Source organism: Rhamphochromis longiceps, linkage group LG15, assembly GCF_057381845.1.
Source record: "Rhamphochromis longiceps isolate RC_006_pf linkage group LG15, R_longiceps_female_GT1.1, whole genome shotgun sequence".
NCBI classification, from domain to species: domain Eukaryota; kingdom Metazoa; phylum Chordata; class Actinopteri; order Cichliformes; family Cichlidae; genus Rhamphochromis; species Rhamphochromis longiceps.
This window is the reverse complement of record NC_140571.1, coordinates 14,820,734-14,844,844: the sequence shown is the minus strand read 5'-3', so window position 1 is coordinate 14,844,844 and position 24,111 is coordinate 14,820,734. Positions and strand designations below refer to the sequence as shown.

At 39.4% G+C, this 24,111-nt stretch overlaps 1 protein-coding gene across 1 annotated transcript in view; it reads left to right on the top strand.

Annotated features, from left to right (window-relative positions):
- The window catches only part of enpp1 (ectonucleotide pyrophosphatase/phosphodiesterase 1), a 37,441-nt gene extending 13,722 nt beyond the window's left edge, over window positions 1-23,719 (top strand). The window contains exons 7-23 of the mRNA XM_085381648.1: window positions 616-725; window positions 832-897; window positions 993-1,065; window positions 2,445-2,553; window positions 5,321-5,452; window positions 5,568-5,599; window positions 5,734-5,861; window positions 6,569-6,638; window positions 8,403-8,490; window positions 9,656-9,840; window positions 11,373-11,412; window positions 11,497-11,657; window positions 13,485-13,620; window positions 15,253-15,321; window positions 18,263-18,395; window positions 21,684-21,828; window positions 21,963-23,719. Coding sequence (XP_085237774.1) covers window positions 616-725; window positions 832-897; window positions 993-1,065; window positions 2,445-2,553; window positions 5,321-5,452; window positions 5,568-5,599; window positions 5,734-5,861; window positions 6,569-6,638; window positions 8,403-8,490; window positions 9,656-9,840; window positions 11,373-11,412; window positions 11,497-11,657; window positions 13,485-13,620; window positions 15,253-15,321; window positions 18,263-18,395; window positions 21,684-21,828; window positions 21,963-22,115 — 1,830 coding nt within the window. The 3' untranslated portion in view covers window positions 22,116-23,719. The remainder of the gene's footprint in view (window positions 1-615; window positions 726-831; window positions 898-992; window positions 1,066-2,444; window positions 2,554-5,320; window positions 5,453-5,567; window positions 5,600-5,733; window positions 5,862-6,568; window positions 6,639-8,402; window positions 8,491-9,655; window positions 9,841-11,372; window positions 11,413-11,496; window positions 11,658-13,484; window positions 13,621-15,252; window positions 15,322-18,262; window positions 18,396-21,683; window positions 21,829-21,962) is intronic.
- The last annotated feature ends 392 nt before the right edge of the window (window positions 23,720-24,111 follow it).

Here is a 24,111-nt window from a genome sequence, read left to right as displayed (position 1 = left end):
GTTTGATTGTTGAGAATCAGTTCTCCCTGTAAGGAGTTTCTTGATTATAATTATGGATTGAGCTCGTAATAAGTGACAGCTTGTGAGGGCTGCGTGTGGTGCTTGTTTAGATGCTTTGTGGTTTTCATTTAAATGAGAGGCCTCTTAAATCTCATTTCTCAAGTGTGTGACAAAGTGCTCTTCTTGAAATTACACAATTCAGCTGCAATATGGCTTTTCAGGAGGGAAGAAGAGATGGATGACCCCTGTCAAGCAATTTAGTCTATAGGAATGAATTCTTTCATAATGACTTTTGAACCAATACAGCTAAGTGCATCAGCCAAATGTTTAGGAGACAGCTGCATAACTAATACATCTACCTGCAGATCTAATGGGTATTCATTTAGAATAAAATCCTACTCTTAGGTTGCCTTCTGACTTGACAGGGCTGTGAGGGATTACGCTTTTAGCTTGATGTACTAAACACTGGTGCCGCAATGTACTGAAAATTAATTATCCAATTTTCTACTGCAACTCACTCAGAATAGAGTCTAGATGGCACTCTTTTCTCCTCCTCGTTTCTATTAATTTCATACATTTTTTCATTTCTCTATCTCACCTAACTTCTCTCGTCAGGTCTGGCTCACGGCCATCTATCAGAAGCTGAAATCAGCAACTTTCTTCTGGCCAGGCTCTGATGTAGCCATCAATGGCACCCTCCCAAGTTTTTACAAGATGTATGACAAGTAAGAGCAATGCCATGCAAGCTTCTGATTCAATGCCAATGAAGTGTAAAATGTAGCTCAATGCAGTGCTGTATCGATGCTTTCATAAATTACATTTGTCCCACAGGTCTGTTGCATTTGAGAAGAGAGTGTCAACACTGCTTGACTGGCTCAATTTACCTGAGGGAGAAAGGTTCATGTTCATCTTTATGATAACAAAGATGATGTTGTAAGTTCCCATAAGGAAACTCTCTATATCACTCGTAACTGTTGGCTTTCTGTCTTTAGACCTGACTTCTACACTTTATACCTGGATGAACCTGATTCAACAGGACATTACTATGGGCCAGAAAGTACGCAGGTGAGTTATTTGCCTGTATTAATAAGCCGGTTATTGATTACCTAAAAGAATAACTAGGTAAAAGAAGGGAACATCATTAGAGGAAAGCTCTGTATGGAAAATTTGTGTGCTGACAGTGTTCGTCAGCTGACTGAGCATGCCTTACAATCACAGGTTCACTCAGTTGTGTAATGTATGCCTGGGGTTTCAGTTAATATGCTCCTGCTAGTGTAAATTGGTCCTGGTGAGCGGCAAATTAAGCACAAAATGAAGAAGAAAAATGTGTTTAACTGCTTTAACTAGGATAAACACATTTTAGGATTAGGATTCAACTTTATGGTCATTACACATGTATAAATGCAGGATAAGAAAATACAGTTTGCATCTAAGTGCAAGAGTAGTAAGTGCAATAAGAGCAATTATATACAGATAAGCAGAGGGCTACTAAATGTATGGATATAGTGATATATACAGATAAGGGTAGTATAAATGGTGGAATAGTTATGAACAGACTATGTACAGAGAGACCAAATATACAGATGAACTACAGACAAATGTACTGTTGTATACAGATATACAGATGATCTGTATAGCATACAGATGCTGTATATTGCTATACAGACGGGCAGATATACAGATGAACAAATATACAGATTTTACCACATTGTATCCATGAAATCCGGCCAAGCTCAGGATTAGGGCACCAACTGAAAACTGTTCCTCAACTGAGGGAACTCGACGCTGATGTGAACAATGGATTGTTTGGTAGGACATCTGCACTAAAGGGAGTTTGTCCATAACAAACTGTTTGAGCAGAAGGGTGTTAGTGAGTGTGCTGATTGCATTTGGTTTTGTTTTTTTTGGAACTGTATGTCTTGTCTTGTTCAACAGTTTAAAGAGAAGCTAAGTTGCTAGCTGACCAACCACCTGATTCTGGCATCTGTCCTGAATGACTCCTTGATGCCTTTTAAGTGTGGTGTTTTTGGAACGTAGGCCCTTGGGATAAAATCAGGATGCTGTGAAGTGATTATGAGTCTCTCAGCTGAATTAAAACCTTTTTAGCAGCTCTCTGGTGAGATGGAAGTGGTGGTTGGTGAAAGGGAGGTCTACTCAGCTCTGCTTACTGCGGCCTGCACAACGAAGGACCTGTAATGCTGTTTTTCTATTTTCATTTATTTATAGTTATTTTATTCCACTGAAAGTATTAAGTCCAACCTCTTCAAATAGTCAAGATCGTCTCTTATGGTAACAAATCTGTTAGTTCATTTTGCTGGGTAAATATTTATCTAAAACACATTGTTGATAGGGCGTTTGAATGGCAAAAGCACAGTGATTCTCAGTGTTGTTGTTCCAGTCGTGGTAACATTTTAACTCTGTTAGAACTTCTGTTATTCATTTAGATCGTTCCGGCCTTGCAAAGGGTGGACAGGATTCTGGGCATGCTGATGGATGGCCTAAAAGCAAAAAACCTGCACAATTGTGTCAACATAATAGTCGCATCTGACCACGGTGAGATAAATATCAACTCTCCACAGCTGGGATACAGTTTACATGGGATGACTGAGACCGAAAATTACCAGTTTAAACTGAAATACACTTTAAAAGAAAAGAAGCATTGTCTTATGAAAGCTAGCAGGTGGCTTAATTTCTGATGGAAATACTGAAAACGACTGATTCACTGAAGTGTTAACTAAAATACAAATGGACATATTTTGAGCATTTTTGAGGAACTGAGCAGTATATTGCAAATGGAATTCAAAATAGCCAGGCTTTCTTTCCATTCGCTCACATAAAGGGGCATTCCACATGCTTCTTATTCCAGTTAGTGACGTCCTCAGCTGATGATGATAACATGGAGACCGAAATATAGCAGAAATGGAACACTTCTGCAATTTGACAAGCAATTAATCCTGCAAGAAATCATAAATCTTAGGATTTGAAACACAAAATAGTCAAACATTTTGATTCCAGTTAATTATTTTATCACTGAGAGCATCCTCGGTGTTCCTGTTCATTTCTAAGATGAATGAGGCACATTAGAGCTCTGAAACCTTAAACTGGATACCTTAAAACATTAAATGTTACTGTTACACACCATAATAAGGAGACTTGGAAATTGTTTTAATTTGTTGGCAGTTCAAAGTGAAATTATTTTGAGTCTTGATGTCAGTTTGTCAGTTAGTGTACCTGCTGTCGGTAAGAATGGAGACCGCTGCCACTGAAGAACTGAATAAAGAAGTCATGTGCATGTTAACTAAGTAAAATGTTCTCAGTATTAGAGAAAGAGGTTTCTTTGGATGGCTGGAGACCAGATGTTTAGCCCTGTAATTACTAGAGATGGACCGATCCGATATTACGTATCGGTATCGGTCCGATACTGACCTAAATTACTGGATCGGATATCGGAGAAAAATAAAAAATGTAATCCGATCCATTAAATATCACGAAAGCACCTCACAAAACTTGCAACACACCGTAACTCACCTCAGAACGTTAGCAGTCGGAGCAGTATGCGTCACATGATAGAGCGGCTGTGGCATGCGGGACCTGTCGGTGGTCTGGATAGCATTTGGAGCTTCGCTAGCAACCTGGCATTTCATCTCCGACAAAGTTATCCCCGAGAGAAGTAAAGCACGTGTGTAAGTCCATCTCTGAATGTTTGTAAAGCATTCCCACGTTAAGCTTAACGAGCGACTGCCTCTCGCTCTCCGGCTGCTACTTCAATCGTGAAACTGCTTAAATGATCAGCTGATCGGCTTTTCTGTCGCGAGTCTGTCTCTCTTGTTTGTTTTTGGTCCACTTTGCACCAGAAAGAGGAAACCAGCGGCTGAACAACAGCAGCACGTTTAAGCTTGATAAGCTGTTGTTAGAATTTATTTAATATTACTTTCTACTCCAGGATCTTTTTCTACGTAGCTGACGGCTGGTAACTGTGCAGGGGCGGATCTAGCAAAGTTTAGCCAGGGGGGCCGATAGGGCATTAACTGGGAAAAGGGGGCACAAAGACATACTTTTCTTTCTTATTCTCATTTAAAATGTCGAGCTTTTAATAAATAATTATCTGACACCCAAAGTTTTAATTTGATGTAAAATGAATAGAAGTCAATTACTGTATATAGTGACTATTAAGTCTAATATATATACCCTAGTAAGCTATAGTACTTTTTCCTTTGGGAAGGTACCATCTGTGCAGTCTGCAATTTTGTTGAAGAAAGATGTTGAATCTATTTAATATTTCTTGAAAAAGAATTGATTTCTGTGCATTTTTTTTTCACACTGCATCAAATTAAGGTTGATTACGTCGATTAAGCATCATGAGGTGGCGCGTGAGGGGTGGTTCCCTATTTTTTATTTATTTATTTTTGTTGTTGCTGGGAGTTGGAACCCTATTAGTTAGGTTGCTTAATATTTACGCTAAGTACTCTTTAAAATACCAGAATAGGGAGGATGGTGTAGGTCTAAGTTTATTAGATTGATCAGTATTGCTGAACTATGAAATATTTTTTTTGTATACAGGTATAACAGAATAGCTTTAGTGTAGTTGTTGTTTTAAACTTGAGTATGAACTTGCAGACTTGCAAAATGCAGCAAGATATTTTAAAAAACAGTTTTGTTGATTAAAAAACACTATATCGGATTCATATCGGTATCGGCAGATATCCAAATTTATGATATCGGTATCGGTATCGGACATAAAAAAGTGGTATCGTGCCATCTCTAGTAATTACACACTCAAGATCAGTGTGTTGGAGTGGATGTGGCTCAGGGCGATGCCCAGATATCCTCATCTAAGACATTACTTCCAAGAGAAGAAGTACATTTTCTAAAATCCATGAACAGATTTTGTTCTTCATTAAAGGTTTAGCTTCATATCATTTACAAGAGAAGATGTTAATTTTAACTTTAGTATTTGGTAGTCCCTAGCTTGGCAAGGCAAGAAACAAGCAATTAGCTGGAGTGCTCATGTCACACCCAAAGACATTGCCAACACATGTTACACTGTCATTTTGAATGTCACGTCCTGCATGCAATGCAAACTTAAGCTCTGTGAATCCCTAGAAATGAATGGAAAGTACGCCACAAATCTTCCCCTTTTATTGAGGAAAGCTTTAAACTTTGTATTTCAGAGGAATTACAAACTTTTGTAGCTTTTATACAACATTAAACAGTTCTTAAACATTATAAGGTTTTGTTTAAGAACTTCTTCTGGTGCCTTTCTCTGTGTCATTTGTTGCCCTGCTGAAGACAACCTAGTGAAATGACTTCTTTTCAACAGGCATGGAGAGTGCTTCATGTGAAAGGGCATCATATGTGTCAGATTTCCAGAAAGACACCTCTGGTTTCACTGTAATCCAAGGCCCAGCTGCTCGCATCAGACCAAGTCGCCTCCCACAGGATTACTCTTCCTGTGAGTTCCTGTTTAAAAACACCAGAATTCCCTTGTTCCCAGATTTATATCATTACTCTGTGCCACTTTGTAGGAGATTAGCATGCCTTACTTGGTACTGTGTTTCTTTTTTCAGTTGACTATGAGGGCCTGGTGAAGAACTTGTCGGTATGCGAAATATTCCAGATCGGACTCTTGTATTCATAAGAAGAATGAAAGATTATCTGCTTGCTTGGAAAGTCAAACAGTCCCATTCTCTCTCTGTTGTGTGTTGATTCCCCTTGTCTGTGTCCATTTTGAAGTGCAGGACCGTTGACCAGCCAATGAGGCCGTACCTCAAAGAAAACCTTCCCAAAAGAATGCACTTCGCTAAAAACATCCGCATAGAGAGGGGTCACCTCTACATGAAGTCAGGCTGGCAAGCAGCACTGTAAGTAAACAATTAGTGATACTCTCTTTAATTTTTAATGTGTTAGTTCATCAGGTCGGGCTGCATGAAAACTTTTTATTAGTCCTATTAAAGGCTTAGTTTAGTGCTAAATTCTAACCTAATTAAGTTAACATTTTTGTTTACAGGCATGTAATTTGTGCATTTTGGTTTAACAACTTAACTTAAACAACAAACTGTATGTAAAATTAAATCATAGAAATCTCATGGCCGTGTAAACCTCCTGTCGTAAAGCAACACGTCATGCTGACCTGCATCTAGATCATTCTGCTGTCGATGAGTCTGAGAATACAAGCATATATGTTAAGCTGTAACTACAACGTTCATGTCTCTACTAAACATCTCTGGACTACCTTTGTGTATATTCGCTTACATGCAGCCTCAATATGTAGGTGTGATGTTTTGACTCGTATTATTATTATTATATTGTTTTATAAAACAGAATGTTTTTTATTGTTTCCCTTTTTAGCTTAGCAGAGCTGTTTTTTAAGAAACAAGCTGACATATATTATATATCTTTATTTTTATTTTTTGCTGATGCTTCCTTGAATGTAATTTGTGCAATCATCCAAAAATGTTGGCAGACACAATATACAGTTACACCTAAAAGGGAAGTATGTTTAGTGACTTCCAGAGTTTATTTTGTTCTGTGTTTTTTCCCTCAGATAAATTTTATTTTCTCTCCTCAGTAAACGCAGCGATATCAAGTATTGCACTGGCGGATTCCACGGCTCTGATAACCTCTTCACCAACATGCAGGTCAGGGGAATTTAATTTAAAGGTGTGTGTGTGTGTGTGTGTGTGTGTGTGTGTGTGTGTGTGTGTGTGTGTGTGTGTGTGTGTGTGTGTGTGTGTGTGTGTGTGTGTGTGTGTGATACACGTTTTGTCTGTGATAGATCAGTGTTAACAGCACCAGTCAGATCATTTTGTACGATCACTTTGCCACAATACCCAGAAAGAGTTGTGTCAGAGATGTCCTTGTAACAGTGGGTTTTCCCATTTTAATCATCGCATAATACCTCACACATATCTTACAATGTTTTGACACACATGTTTGGATAATCAAGTCGTGCTATGAGTTTGCAATTGTAGAAAAAGAAACTATCTTGTTATATTCTGCTGTTTGCTCAAAAATATTAGATTTGTTCTGGATTTCTTTTTTAAGTAATGTTCGAGCTTTGGTGACTACATATACTGATCACAGCTAAGAATTAGTCCAACATGATCTTTATACTGTAGTTTGTTTATGGAAATAAAAAAATAGGATATATTATTTTAATCAGTGAGCTTTAAATATGCATATAGACGGATTTTTGAACAGAAGGCAGGTTTAAAGCACTGTCATCTTTGAAGATGGACCATTCAGCTTGCTATGTGTGCTCGCTTCAAAGCTTGTACATCTGGAAAAGCACCATCAGTCCTGAAAGTTATATACAGGTTTTAGACCAACATCTGCTCTCATTCCCATGACATCTTTTTCAAGGAAGGGCTTCTATATTTCAGAAAGATGGTTTTGAATTACATACCACAGCTATTACAGAATAAAGCACGATGTAATGTCTTAATAGATGAGCTTTAAAAAAAACTCTTGGTGCTAAACTGATCTGCCTGTAGTCCAGAACTTCACCGGTTAAAAAAAACTTGGGCACATCGTGAGACAAATATACGACAAAGAAGAATCGCGACTGTTGAGCAGCTAGAATCCTATATCAGTCAAGAAATGGACAATGTTTTTCTCCCCAAAGTCCAACAGCTGGTGTCCTCAGTTTCCAGATGTTTATGAACTGTTGTTAAAAGAAGAGCAGATGCTACACAGCGGTAAACACGGCCCTGCCCTAGCATGTTTTCTCACAGATTTTGGAATTAGGCTTGTACTTGTAGTGAAACAAATCTAAAGGAAACATATGCATTAGGTATGTCTAGACCCGGACCTAAGTACCGTAATTACATTTTGTGTGGATTTCTCTCCACCTACACAATCAACTTTTGACTGAGTTTGTTTTAATTGAGAAAGGTGTTTCTGTCTGCCACCTTAATGTCAGTCTTTATGGTATTTTTGTCTATGCTTCCGGCCGTGGTTTACACTGGAATTTGACTCAGTATAATTAGCTTACAAGACTGCAGACCGATCTAAAAAAAGGGTCGAGAAAAGTCAACTTTTGTGTAAGCGGTTGCCAGCCTGCCTGCACACAGCTAGGGAAAGTTGCAAACTGCCCTTGAAATAGATCATAGGCAAATATCTGTGAATCCATCCAAGGCTTTCCTAGAATTGAAGCCCTTCACTTCTGAGGTTACGTAAGGTCATTTTACTGTTTTAGTTCCTTTCAAATATTTATGCGTTATCTAATTAAAGTGTTCAGTGATTTCTTTTTGTTGTACAAAAACAATTTAAAGGTTTTAAGTTGATAAACTGTCAAACTGTAGATCATATAGTTCAATATACGCACTTGTTTATTTTACAGGTTGAAGAGAAATTAATGAAAGTCTTACCTGGTTTTTTGTTTGTTTGCTTGTCTCCATCAGGCAATCTTCATTGGCTACGGTCCAGCATTTAAACACAGCACAGTTGTGCCAACTTTTGAGAACATTGAATTATATAACCTCATGTGTGGTAAGTTATATTGTTCCTTCACACTGCTCACTGCACATTCTTCTCCTGTCCTGCAACGAAGCCTAATATTTTTTCTTTATCGTTTCTTTTTCGTTAGACATATTCGCTCATTGACTTTCATGCTGAGAGCTAAATGAGAACATCTATTTTACTCTTGTACCCTGAAGTTTTGTTAGCCCTTTGAGGTTGCCAGGCGAGCTGAGGAGACTACAAGAATTACCGATCAAAGCCGAGAACTAGTCCACCTCACAAACCTTCTAAATTGATGCCATAGTCTTAAACTGCAGGAGATATAATGTTTCAATCAGTGAGCTCTAAACATGCTCATAGGCTGACTTTCTGTCTAAGGTAAGCATGCTGCAGCTACGTATTTAGCAGATAAATGTGACACTAGCAGCAATGGCTTGAGCTCGGGGCATTTGCTGAACGTGTAACTATTTCTGCAGTGACATAATTAGTTTCCATCGCTTCATCATATGAATCATGTCCACAAGACACAGTCAAGTCAGCAAGTCTACAAGAAGTCATCTGATTTCATTTTTATTACTTTGCCTAACATAGTTTACTAACCCCATAATTCATCAAATTGATAAAAACAGCTGCTTATTTTTAAAAGATAAGTTAACACACTTGAGAAGAGGAAGCAGGTATGCTTCGTCTGCACTGAGTTTTAGGTCTGTGTTTTACTTCCAAAATAAAGAAGTGTTAGAAAAAGGAAACCATATCTACCAGACTGAAGACAAGATAGAGTAACCCGGATATTTCAGTACTCTAAGTCAGAATCAAACTGAACACACAACCATACGGTGTATGCCGGCTACAGTAGTGGCTCTTTAGGTCAAAATAGAATAGGTGTGTGTTCATCTTCCATTAATTCAGGCAGTATCAATTTTAAAAAAGTAGAATTTAGGCAGATTTACTCTTTGCTGGTGTATTTTTTTAACATACATAATAAACTGACTATTAAGGCTCACTCTCTTTGAAACAAAGCAAATTTGTATAAGTCGCTGAACTCTTATAATTGTACTGTGTGATAACTTTGGTAAAGATTTGTTGTTCTTGAAACCATGACTCTTCTTTTAATTTCAAATACACTGACATGTTGTCTTATTTGATGTGTCCTATTCATTCATTTAATTAATCATTTTCTTCTCTTATCAAACAGATCTTCTTGGCATTCGTCCTTCTCCAAACAACGGGACCCACGGTAGTCTGAACCACCTCCTGAAGCACCCCGTCCATAATCCAGTTCTCCCAGCACAGCTCTCCCACGACATCCTCTGTAACTCTAATGTGCTCTTCCCCTCTGACAACCTGCAGTGCACTTGTGAATCCCAAACCACAGAAATGGTATGTGCTAACCAGATTTATTTTTGGCCTCTGGATGCAAATGTCAAGAATGAAATATATTTACAACTAGAGTGAAATGTTGTGAATTTTTTAAAGCCATTTATGGGACCCACTGAATGTTTTCTAATAGGTTTAAAGACCCTAAGATTATTGTCAACCTACTAGATGGATGGGCACAAAATTTTCTTTGACTAGACAGCTATGGACCAGTGCCTGGCCAACATTTAAATTAGTCTAGAACTTATTTTTATATGAAATATTCTTTCTGTCAGTAAACTCCCATTAAACTATACAAAGATCTGCCAAACATCTATGTTTTTAAAGGATTTTATTGCTAATGCTAGCATTAGGTTTTAGCTTAAAGCAACATATATACCCACTGCATATTTGTCTGAGTGTCACAAATGTGTATTACACAGTTATACATGACAACTAAGCTCCACAAATGTGCACATTAGGTTGTGTCTCAAATGCAAGTTTATTTATGGGCACATTAATAAAATACAAGAGCTTTCTGTATATATAAAACTATTAGAGGCGTTCTCTTTTTACAGATCGTAGTTGCGTGCAGTTACATGCATATGCATTGGTTAGATTTGAGGCTCTTCTCCGTTTTTTCAGCTTATGAGTGCTTTGTGGTGGTAGATAACTGGGACATGTGGGCCTTTTGCTAGAGTCATAATTTCAAAGAGTTTTGTAAATAAACAGAACAGCTCATCACTCCTACATCACAAGATCATGTAACACACATTCAGGCTTATTTTGGGACTAGTTTCTATCCACAGTGGCATTGCTGTGGACTTTTAGGTGGTTATATTTGGTGCTTCACTTAATCATTCTTTGTGTGCACAGCGAAAAATGAGAATTCTCCAGGAGAGAACACAGCAGAGCTCGGGGATCTGACTATAACTGCATTTGCATGTTCTGAAGCTAACATATGATGTTGTTTGGTGTGTTTAACCCCTATTCTTTCATCTTTGACTGTGCTAAATGAAGTCTTGTGTTTGGATTATATTGCTGTATAACAGCTTTTAGAGCAATAGAATTGTTTTAAACCTGCTTGCAGAAAAATTGAAAAAAGCTGGATTGAAGGTCATCAGAGAAATAAAAAGTATCTAGCCCTCCTAATACTAGACTTTTCCAGCAATGGACAAACTATTTTCCAGTGTATTGATTGGTGTGTAGATGTTGGCTGGAAAACCCAGAGTTAGCCTTGAATTTACTTCACTAAGCCCCATATCATGATCAATAATACAGGCCTCTGGTGTACGCCGGATTTATGGTTTTTGATTCGTAGTTAGTGGCAGTGGTTACTACTTGGTCTCTTCTGATGAAGTTCATTAACACATAGTGAAGTGCATGGAGTAATAGAAGTACTACTATCCTACTCTCAAACTAGAGAAGCTGGGATATGTACAAAAAATGAGCTTTAAAAAATTCATTGACATCAGAGCTTTATATACTGAATACGTGGTTAAATTGTGTTAGCTATTTCTAACACAATCATGCTAACAAGATGAATTTCTTTTCAGGTGGAACAAATGAACGGAAATCTCTTGGCATTGAGCTCAAGTGAGAATCATTTCACTTTTCTTTGCACATGTGGTGGTTTTAGAGATGCTTCTGTCTGATACACATTACACATCTTCTCTTCAGGTGAGAAATCCAGCTTGCGTCGCCTCCACGAACCTTTTGGCATCCCTCGAGTCATCCAATCAGGTGCCACATTTTGTCTGCTGCACCACTTAAACTACCTCAGCGGATACAGCAAAGACCGGCTCATGCCCCTCTGGGTATCCTATACCATTCAGCCTCTGGTGAGTCCGCTGGCTGGAGCTTTTATCTCTAAACATAGCCTGTAAAGTTGAGTCGTTCCGGCTATATTTCTTCTGTGGTTATGGTTTGGCAGCAGATTGCACAGAGCTGTTTAGTATCTGAATTTCTTTTCTGAGCAGCTGTTACTCATCTTCTCTGCTCATGTTGGTTCAAGTCTCTCTTGTCTTTGTCACTATGTGGTTGAGCTCTAGTGTAAATTATGACCTCAAGCAGAGTGATGCATTCCCGGGAGACTTGAGACTATTACTGTACTGTCTGAATCATGGTGCAAGAGAGGAAGTAGCCATTGAAGCTCTATCTAAACAATAGAAGTAAAACAGAGAATCTTATTGTACCATCTGTATTTTTTCCCTCATACTGCAGATTGTTTGTGACTGAGCACTATTATCTTCATCACACTTGTAAACCCACACAGAACTTCAGTTTGCAGCTTGTCAAAGCTGAGCATTTCCATGAAAAGCTAGTTTTGAGCTAGTTTGCCTATTATAAAAAAAAAAGGACAATGTGACTAAGATATCATCCAAGATGTTTCCTGGACAGAGTCGTAATGTTTAGTATTTTATGACAAAGAGGAATAATAGTAAAAAAGTAAAGGGTAAAAAAAAAATGGTTTTACATGCAATTAAATATTAATTTGCTGTTCATTTATTATAGATACTTACACAAGTTCACATCTGTGGCCCTGGCCTCTAGCTTAATGCAAGATCTCATTTAAAATTCCTTTCAAAAAAAACCCCTTTTCCACAAGTATATTGTATATGTTGTAACCCACGAGCTGTTCATACAGGCGCTGACACTATGTGTTACTTTAATCTCAGTAAAGAGTAAAACTATGGCTCCACTGTAAAATTTACCAGTGAAAAACTGCAGATTTCTTTTAACAATTTCCCGACACCATCGTCTGTCTAAAACATCTCCACAGTTTAGTTCTTTTTGGCACTTTGATTTGATTGACTTATTGCCCGTTTTATGTCTAATAATTCTTACATCTTAGATGGGCTGCCTTCTTAAGAAAATAGAAAATCTTTTCATTGTACTCGTGCTGATTTGTCTTTGGGGCGAGGCCAAACCGCTTTGGGGGATTGCCCAGATTTTTTGTATGCGGTTTAAAAACACAAAAGTGCATCTTTATGTAGACATGGTGTAAACGGTATGTGATTCAAAGCGGGGCAGCACGGTGGAGCAGTGGTTAGTGCTGTTGCCTTACAGCAAGAAGGTGCCGAGTTTGTGTGGAGTTTGCATGATCTCCCATGCTTGGTGGGTTCTCTCCGGGTGTTCCAGCTTCCTCGCACAGTCCAAAGACATGCAGATGTGAGTGCCAATGGTTTACTGTCTCTCTGGCAACCTGTCCAGAGTGAATCGTGTCATCACCTGCGACACTGAATTGAAAAGGTGGAAGAGGATGGATATTTTAAAGCTGCTCTTTTTTCTGGGAAATGGAAATACCCAAAAATGTCTTTCTTTCATTGTTTCTATTTAGCACTCTATTCTTTGAAATTATATAAATGTTTTGCATAGCTGGTTCCAAAATGATATAACCCTTGGTGCTACCAAGAATTTAAGAGGAAACAAATGTGTCTTTTTTTCCCCTCTGTGACAGAGGATGGAAGTGATTTATTGGTTTGGGGGTTTTTTTGGGAGCTGTGCGCACAGAATCAGAGCAATGCCCTTGCTGACCTATACACACATGGAGAGCAAAAACCAAGCCAAACCATCTTACACAACACTCGCGTTTTAGTCTGGACTCCCACTTATACTGTCAACACTGACTGATCCTCGCTCTCTCTACCTCTTACTCTCTCTCTCAGACCAGAGTGCAACCTCTGAGCCCAGAGTTGGAGGCGTGTGTCCGTGCTGACGTACGCATCCCAGCAAACAACAGCCAGCAGTGTCTGCGCTACAAAGACAACTCTGATCTTGCCTATGGCCTGCTGCATCCCCCCAGTGAGTGTTTGTGTTTGTGAACCTGCATGTGTGTGGTATTGAGGGAGACAGTTCATCCCTCTCAGCCTGTGTTGAAGTCAGGTCGAGATGTTTCAGAGCACATTTTCACGTACAGAGCAAACATATGCTTCACAGCTGCGTGAGAGAAAAGCATCCACTTCCTCTTGAGTGACACTCTGCGGATTGAATGTTTATTTATCTGTTTCTGTATATCTGTCTTTTGGATGTTCAGAGACAAGAATACACAAAGTTTGTGGTAGATTTTCCAGGGTTAACAGAAAAAGCTGGCCAACATGAAACCTTTGATCTGCCTCTGGTTCTGGTAGAAAGTGAGCACAGCGATAGCAGTGATAGCAGATTAATTAATCAATTAATTTCTCTTGAGTGAATTAATGTAGCAACTTTTTAATGTGAACAACTTTCACTTTTTCTGGAGGTAAGACGCAGTCATTAGCACTGTCGCCTCACCACAGTTCAGACCTCCTGGTCCTCCAGTTTTCCACTACAGTCTAAAGACCTGCTCATTAGGCTAATTGGTGGTTCTAAATTGGCTGTATGTTTGTCAGTGTGTGGTTGTCTCGCTTTCTGCATTAGCACTGTAACAGGCTGGTAACCATTCAGGGTGCTATTGCCTTTTGCAGCTCCTACATGACCCTTCGTGGTGTGTTTAAGTGTTTGGAATGTGGAATCAATGTGGATGTTAGAAAGGTGACGTGTAGTATTTTACTGATCAGTGCTTAAACAAGTCTTAAACACAATCTGTTTTAGCTCTGTTGTAATCCGGGCAAACCAATACCAGTACAAACAAGAGCACACAAGAGGGTACAGCTCCCCCCAAAGGGCAAGGGCTATACCAAAACTTTGATGTTTTATGATGTTCTTCTTACATGCTGAGTGATCAGTCTGTTTTTTTGCTTCTTGGTTTTTTGTATTTTGTTGTTTTTCACGAGGAGGGGTGGGACCTTTCAACTATGACTTTGCAGCATTACAAACCAAAATTGTGTATTTTATTATCTGTAGCCATATGATTGGAGCAGAATTGTCTGAAACCTTGAGATTTTAAGAAATATTAGTGGAAAATTTGAAAAGTTTTAAGAAATTTTCCAAGCTCAACTTTGACCTTGAATGCTAACAATGAAGGTCAAGGTCGAACGCTTAGCCAGCCTAGCTAATCCTTTCCCCCAGGCCTACTTTGTAGGTGGGCTGGAGCCTATCATAGCTGCCATGGTACACCCTGAACAGGTCACCAGTCTGTCGCAGGGCTAAAATCCTACAATTAACCAAATACCAACTTTCATTGCCATGTGTCTGAGTCAGCGATCCTGGAAGCTCCTGCCGACTTTTACGCCAGCTTTCCAAGCATGAGAAAAAACAATTTCCGATTCTTCTGACACCACATCAATGTGATTATTAAAATTAAAATAAGTCACAGGAGATGTAATAAAGAAGCCCTAAATCTGCCTGCATTCAACTCCACTAATTTGTAAATGTTTTTCTCAGCCAGTAAATCGCTATGCTTTAGTTTCACAGTAGACGCATCAGTCTTCACAACATGTAATCTAAGTTTTAATCCATAGCCAAATTCCATGCCCAGCAAATTCAGTTTGTCCTAACCTCTCATTTCCTCTATAGATCTGAGTGCCAATGTTTCAGACTCTCTAATCACGAGCAACATGGCACCGATGTTCCCTGCATTTAAAGGTGAGTCAGTTGCTTATTTGTTTCTAACTTTCCAGCTGCACCCAGACTGGTAAAAAGACCAGCAGTGATTCACAAGTTCAACATTTCTTAAAAGATCTGTCACAACTGAATGAGTCAGCTTAACAGCTCTCTGGATCTTTGAGACAGGCTCGATTTTGTTAAATGGGTCAAGCACTCAAGTTTTCAGACAGCAGGTATTGCGGTTTGCCAGTTTCCATTGCTTCAAATTATCCTGAGTTGCTTGAAAGCTGACAGCAAGCTATACTTTATCCCATCCCAAGTCCAGAGATCTAACTGATGTAATTATGTGGGACTTCGCCGCCCTAATTTACTTGAGCTTGTTCTGTAAAACGCAATCGAAGGTTTAGTTAGTGGAACAGTTCCAGGGTTAGTTTCCCTGCTTGCATGCTGTGTGTTTCCCTTACAGCAGGATTCAGCAGAAAGTCAGTATGTTTGTAAAGTGACTCACCACACTGTGCTCCACAAAGGAGCGCATGTAGGTTCTTCAGTCAAGGATCTGTGCAGGTTTGCTCTCATATGTCTTTGAAGGTTCTCAGTCATCCAGGTCATCGTAGTCAAAGGAGCTTGCAAAGAAAAGCGTCTGGACTTCTTTAAGTTGCTTGAAGACGTTTCACCTCTCATCCGAGAAGCTTCTTCAGTTCTAAGGACAAATGGTGGAGAGTCCCAGATATAACCTAGTGGGAGCAGTGCTTGCTGCTTTTCATACTTCATCCTTTATGTAGAGATGACTTAAATGGGCTGGATTACATGATTATGAAGCCTGAACTTGCTCTCAGTGTACTTTACAGCATTACAAAATCATCTGTCATATGTGAAAGAATATGTACCTCCATGGTGGTCTGGTAATTTCACTCTGTGGTTAGTTAGCCAACCCAGAACTGTTGAAACCTGTAGATCGTGCTGGGTGATTAAGATATTGCAGAACTGAGTTTTATCCTGACAACAAGCTGCAGAATGTTTATCAGCTGGGAGATGCTGCCCCCTGGTGGCTTTGCACGAGTGAGAAGGGAGGAAAACACGAAGGAAGACCAGACAAACACTTTAGCATAGGGTTGCCAACCGTCCCTTAAAAAACGGAATCGTCCCGTATTTAGAAACAAAAGTACACGTCCCGTATTGAGCTAATAAGGGACGCACTTTGTCCCGTAATACAGTGAGAATCAAACGTAGTCTATAAATGTTTATGGAATTAACACTTTGTTTGAAAACATAATTCCCAGCCCCTCTCCTGCTTTGTGACCAATGAGCTGACAGCACACTTATGACAATTCGAGTATGACAATTCAGATTACCGCTCATCTCATTGGTCGAGGAAAGGTCGCTTACGGAGAAAATACCGGAAGACAACAGATGACCAAAACAAGAAGCATGGCCAACAGTGAAACAAACGCCGACACTGCGGTGCAAGTCTCGGATGACAGTACACCTAAAGCTGGGCAGACACTGTGCGATTTTTTTCAGTCGCGTTATTCAGCTCCTGCTCAAACTGCACGATTGACTCGCAGGGGTTAGAAGTTCATAGGTCACGATGTACTCTCACACTATACGGCCCGATGCTCTGATGCGACCTGAGAGCTCACACTGTGCCTCCATAAAATTAAGGTTATAGCAGAAAATCTGTCGCTCTCTCTCTCTGTCTTTCACTCACACAGACACACCACCACCATCAACTTTGCTAAATTGCTAATGAAAAACATTGATCAGGCAGCTGTGATTGAGCAGCAGTATAAATCCAACTGTTTTCACGGTTGTTGTGGTCGTGATAATTTTGTGATGCCACATGGAAAAGGCTCGGATGAGCTTTCCAAAGTTCTACAAGTTGTGCCTCCATCGCTTGTGTCCAGATCACACGCTGCACAGCCGTGCTGCTCCGTCTATTTCACCGACGTTTACGTGTTTGCGCGTGAGCAGTGTGAGCGGCTGCGGTGACACACTCACGAGCGATTGATGATCGGGAGCTGGTCGTGAGGTGTTAATCACTTCTCGTTACCCCACGTATACTACACGACGCACGATGAAGGCCAAAATCACTCAAAAATCGTCTCAAAATGGGCCAAAAATCGCACAGTGTGAGCCCAGCATTAGAGCAGCAATGTTTGTTCCCGTCAGAGAAAGGGAAGAATGGGAAAAGGAAAACACCTGGCTGGAAAAAGGTAATATGGGCATGTGCAGTGAATATCAGCGCTATGTGGCCAGAAGTGTGATAATATAACTTATTTTGTGTAATAAACGACTGCAAGGATAGATGATTACAACAAATTGATGACTAATACATAAAAGTAATACAAAGATGAATAATGATGATGAGTTATGATGCGTAATCATGGCAACAAGCGGGTTTTCAAACGGGAGCAGCTGATTAGCATTAGAAAAGCTGAAAAGCTGATTAGCATTAGAAAAGCTGAAATAATACCTCAACTGAAGCCTATTGTACTAAATAGAACTATTGTTCTATTGCTTTCTATTATTTTAAGTTAAGCAGGACAGAGTTCTTTTAAAGAAAGATTTACTTATATTCTCAAAAGTTAAGCATGACAGGCTTCTGTTTAAGAAAGAGACCTGTTTTACTGTGTTAATGTTGTCATTTTGAGCTAAAAATAAATGGCTAAATGATCATTTGTTTCACATGTGTTCATATCACAAAGAATAGAATATGCATCTACTTAAATCAACTTCAAGTCAAATGGTTAAAAAAAGAATTTCACACACAAAAAAAGAGCTAGAAAATTCACCACACTGGGAAGGGTGAAGACAACTGGGTCGCCCGGCCCTGGCCACGAGGTGTCCCTTATTTATTTTTCAGGGAGTTGGCAACCCTACTTTAGCATGTGTTGCATGCAGGGGAAAAAAGCAAAATAAAGTGATGTTTCTGTACAACACAGTGGAGCACTTAAAGCTTTTTTTGTGTGTATTTTCCCAGCCGTTTGGACGCATTTCCATGACGTCTTCCTCCCAAAATATTCACAGCAGCTGAACGGAGTCAACGTCATGAGCGGGCCAATATTCGATAAAGACTATGATGGACACGTCGATGAATTAAAAAAGATATCAGGGTAAGACAGAAGCAAAATAACATTTACTGTTGCTACACTGTGCAGTTCAGTCATTTGGTTGTCAGAAGCTGCATATTTTTATGTTGACAGTTTAATGGTCTGATTAAATTCAGCCTTTTTCATTTATTGTGCTTTACAACTGCTTATTAGGTGTTATTAAAAAAAGACTTAAGTGGTGACTCACTTTTAAGAGTCTCCATTTGGCCTTGACGTAAATCCAATGAAGAAAGATTTCCAAAGAAAACTGCAACTTCAGTTTCGTTTTGAAGTTAGTTCTTAAGAAAGTAACTGTGTTGCAAAAATGCTTATGTAGACATTTTCATTTATTCCTCTAGCAGACACAGCAGGTCTGAAGCAAATCAAGAAGGATTTCTAATAGTGAGAACATTAGTACAATATTCATCTTCACACATGAACAACAATTTTGATTTTTGTATTTCCTGAGTGAGGTGCATGTGAGCAATGTGTTACAAATCCATATTCTAATGAGGGCACACACATAAAGTGTGTTATGTTATTTAACTGTGGATGCTTCTGGACACAGTTTGCACTTTACCATCATGTTCTTGTCCTTCTGCATAATAAAAATTAAATTAATCACCACTAATCAGAAGTTGGAGAGCCCACTATTTATTTTTACTTCACCCTCCAAGCAATTTAGGTCAGGTTCAGGTAGCTGACGTGCAGGAAAAGGACACCTTTGGTTTGTTTTTGGCCTTTTTTTCCTATTTCTGTTTTGTTTTTTTCTACTTTTTTCACCAGTCATGCAGACATATGAAGAACAAGCAAGCAAACAAAGCAGAAAAATGTAATTTGATTACAGATTAATTGCAGATTAGTGCTCTACTTTAGAATGAGTTACACCCAACACCACTAATTAGTCATTTTCCAGCTTCCTACTAAAAAATGGTCATTCTGTTTTCTGCCTGAGGCAGCTCCCTCTCCCAAACCAAACTGAGTCTCACTGTTGTGTCCTCAAACTGAGAACATTCACCAGACATTTAATGTTTATATGGATCCACACAGCAAAAGTATTAACAAATAATTAAATAAAATGTCAGAAAGCCATCGTAAGATAAACCGGTACTCAGATAAAATCTAAGAAACACAGCACATAGTTCATGTGTAAAACTGACTATCAGTGTCCAGGCAGCTGAGCACACTCAATTAGATGAGATCTGATGGGGAATTCTAAAGTGATGCAATACCTGTGCTGCTGTAGACATTAATTTCCAGGGTTTACAAACTACATTCAGGCTTTATCCAGACTAAATTTTTGATGTTAAAATGCAATGTATTACATAAACATCCCTGGTAGTTTTGGTAGAACATTTGCACATGGCTTAACTCAAGCTCTGCCCTTCCTGCCTCCTGTCCAAAGGAAGGCCAAACAAAATATCCTAGCTTATATGTCCATTGGAACGCATCTGAAAATGAAGATTGCATGACTGTTTGTGTACACCAGGAATGCCTCCTGCATGTAATGGTGCATTAGCTGTTAGCATTGAACACAATGTCAGTAATCCCTCTGAGCTGTTATTTAATGGTAAACTAATCAGGTATCCTTTTTCTTCTGCAGAAGGGTTTGTGATAAGAGAATGATAATTTCGGAGGAGGACATGTAGTGACTGATAAGCAAACGTGGGTTTCAAACGTCTCCAGTTTTTTCTCTTCCAAACTAAGAAATAGTTGTAGAGTTTCAGAAAATGAAGAAACAGTGTAGACTCTTAAAAGTTGTGTTTTTTATATATATAACAAAATATGTATATGCATTGTGTTGGCCATATGCTTAAGTTACTGAATTTTTATAATATATTTTATCTGTATGTCTCAGTATATGCATATTATACCTAATGTGCCTAAAGGCTGACGCGCTCATTTTGCACATTAGCTTAGTGCACTGGTTCAATACACCCCACCCTCACTCCACCCAACCCCCCAGTGATGTTAATTTAAGTGCATAAATGAACTCATTGCATCGTTTTTGTTTGAATTAAAGAATTGATGCAGCCTTCACATGCACAATTGTCCAAAAACTCAAAAGACCTTGAGAAAGTGTTTGAGAAACCCATGGGTTACATTGAGGGTTACTCATAGCTCACGCAGTAGCACACATTGCAGCCGAACTAAATTTGGCTATTCCCCTTTAATAGCTCTCGGTTTTTGCTTAAATACTTCATGCTGGCTGGAACATGTGATGTCATATACTCCTATACTCAGATCAAGATTTGGAAACAATGAGAGTTGAATGACGTTTGGTGGGTTGCTTTGTGACTGTTTGTTATACAACATGCAGACAATTCTTAAGAAGTCTTGAGCACTTGAGTTGAAGCCAGTTCATCCAAAAAGGCTTCTTGAGAAAGATTCCTTCAGTTTTCAAATAAAAGGTGAAATGTCCTTCAGAACCTAAAAAGGTCAGAGATGTGAATCTCCCGTTCCACCACATCATAAAGGTGCTTTACTGCATTGAAATCTGATGACTGTGGAGGCCATTTGAGTATAGTGAACTCAAGGTGATGATCAGGAAACCAGTTTGAGTTGATCTGCTGGAAGCAGCCAACAGAAGATAGTACACTGTGATCATAAAGTATGGCTATGGTCTGCAACAATACTCGGGTAGGCTGTGGTGTTTAAACATTGCTCAGTTGCAGCTCGTTTTGCGCAACGCGTAATATACTGACGAATTGTCACGTCCCGAGGCGTTCCATGGGAACGCGAAAGGTGACCTTCCGCATTCCTATGCTACGCGCCGGATTGTGGATGAAACTGAATAGAACGACGCTCCCGCAGTAACACACGTTCCAGCCGTGTATTCCAGCCCTAATCATAACCTTATCCCTAACGTTCACCACCACCTTAATCGTGTTAGATTAAAGTCAAATACACGTACATGTGTAGATTCATTCCAAACGGTTCTCCTATTTCTAATATTTCCGAACTCGTAATATAAGGACGCATTGGGTGGCCGAAAGCATAATATACCAACGATTTGTCACCTAGCGTAAAATGTTATGCTTTGGGAGTGAGAACTTCTGTCAGTTGATACTCAAAGTGTGCCAAAAAATATCCCCTTCATCATTACACCGCCAAGACACTGAACTCTTGAAATGAAGTAAGATGGACCCATCCTTCCATGTTTTTTATGCCAAAATCTATTCAGATGTAAAATGAGAGAAATCGGACTTAAAATACACCCGATGGTTATTTTTTAACCTGAGGCTTTATAACTGAGGTATTCAATTTTTCCATTGCAGCACTTTGATTACGTGTGATCTCTCATCTCTGCAGGAACGAGGCTCCCATCCCGACACATTTCTTTGTGATCCTGACCAGCTGCGGGGATTCGACCTTTGGCCCTCTGAACTGTGCAGGTCCACTCCAGGCCAGGTCCTTCATCATGCCCCACAGGCCCGACCACACAGAGAGCTGCGCTGTGAGTAACACCATTCGTCCCACATGTTTCTGCACTGTCTATTTCAGTCTGCCTCTGTGGAAACCTGCTGTCAGACCCTTCTTAATACTGCATAATTTTAATATACGCCTCCCCCACTTTCTGCTTTTCTTCAGAATGGGACAGACTTGACGTGGGTGGAAGACTGGCTGAAGCTCCACACCGCTCGAGTGCGAGACATCGAGCTCCTTACCGGACTCAGCTTCTACCACGACAGGTTATCAGTGGAAGAGACACTGCGGATGAAGACATTTCTACACACTTATTAAACTCACAGACTTTATCGAGTGAAGCTTTAACTGGCAGAGGAAGCCATATTGGTGTGCAGATGTCTGCCCACATGGACAAACAGTTAACCCAATAACTGTGGGTTTAACAGATGCTTTACTTATAGACTTCCCTCATTTCAGACTGAACTCATTCTTAAGCTCCATCCATTATTTGAAGTGACATTTTTAAAATAAATTTTTATTGATTTTGATTGTGTACAAAAAAAAAAAAGTAAATAATGAATGGAGCTTAAAGACACCATCACATCTAATAAAATGATTCCAAAGTATTTCCGGGTTCCCATTTCCAGATTGGAAAACTGGAATAAAACTAAAGGGAAAAGAGAGTTTTTATTGATGGAAGAACTGTTTATGTTGAGTGAAGCTTGCCACACATCAGGGGAGCTGTCTGCAGCAGCTGGAAAAACATCTAGCATGAATATGTTTTGCCCTTCTTTTTTGTATGTGTTTCTTTTCTTTTTACACCCATTGGTATTTTTTGTAAAATGAATGAATTATTCAGCTTTTAAATGTGCGCCTATGCTGTATGCTTGGAAGGATTACTGTATGAGACACGTTTGAGCCAGTCTGGGCTCAGACACGTAAAAGCCTTTTCTTTCTCCAACACAGAGAGACATAAAGCAACTGCAAAGAACACTGAAAGCAAAGTTTACATTTAGCAAGGATCCCTGGTGTTTTATACTAAAATAGCTGCTAAATATATCATAGGTCATGTGAACTGTGTAGTGTGCGGTCTTGTGGTTAACACATTCGCATAGTCACAAGCTAGCACCGGTCCCAAGCCCAGATAAAGGGTATCCAGCATAAAATCTTTGCCAAATTCAACACGGTGATCCATCCACCCTGGCGAGGCTTTTATAAGAGAGCAGCCTGATGTACCTTCTTCTAGAAGCAGCAGATGTGAAGCTGTAATAACTGTTGATCACGTGAGGCAGCTGTAACCCTGAACAATCAAGACTTCAGAAAATTGATCTCCTAAAAAAGTCCTTGAAGATCATGAGCGTAACTTACACCTCACGGGGGTAAAGCAAGTCTGGTGAAAGCTGTAATGTTTAAGGATCATTCGAGTAAACTGCTTTTTATTATTATTCTGATGCTCGGTGTTGGTGGTAAACAGAAATTACTGATGTTTTTTCTTCTTCACAGATAAGAAAAATTCAGATCTGGAGAATTATTTAAGATTTTGTTTCTATTCTGTCTTTTTTCGGACTCTTTCTGGTTGTTTTGTGTCTTTCGTTCCATTTTGTAACCTCATTGGAGTGATTTTACATCTCTGTTGTCATTTTGTTCCTCCGCGGCCATTTGGTGACTTTTTCCTGGGAAGATGAATTTTCAGGCAGCCGCTAAACTTCAGCGTTTAGTTGGAGATGAAGAGAAGCTGTTTGAGCTCAGCTCATTAATCCGTCCGTGACTGTGTGCATCTGAATGTGTGGATCAGCAAAATCATTATTCAGTCTATGATTTTTCATCTTCGCGTACTGCTCGTATATGAAGTCATATAGATTTCATGTATACCAAGCCTTTTCTATTGGTTGCTGCAGTTTTTCACACATGAAAAATTTCATATAAAAAACAAACTTCCACATTGAGCTTGTGACTTGTTTCCTTTTGTTTATGACCTTTTATCAGCCAAGATTCAAGGTGCACAAATCACTTTCGTTTCACACGATTGAATTTACAGCGTCATGTAGAGCGAGGGAAGCAGCAGTTGCTCTTCAAGTCTCCTTCAGGTTGAAGCTGTACATGTACATGTGAAAAGGAAGGAAGTACGTTACCCTATGTGCTTAAAGTCTGCCACTTCCTCAGGCTGACCACTCCGGCAGCGCAAGAAGCCAGAAGGTAAGATCTTGCAGCTTTCAGCTCTGCACCTCGTAAACTCTGAGGTGACCCAATTCTCATGTCAGAAAACCTGAGCCTACTTTCCATTTGAGGTTGTTGCAAGGCTGGTGCAGTTGTCACAATGCTTTTCTCAAGT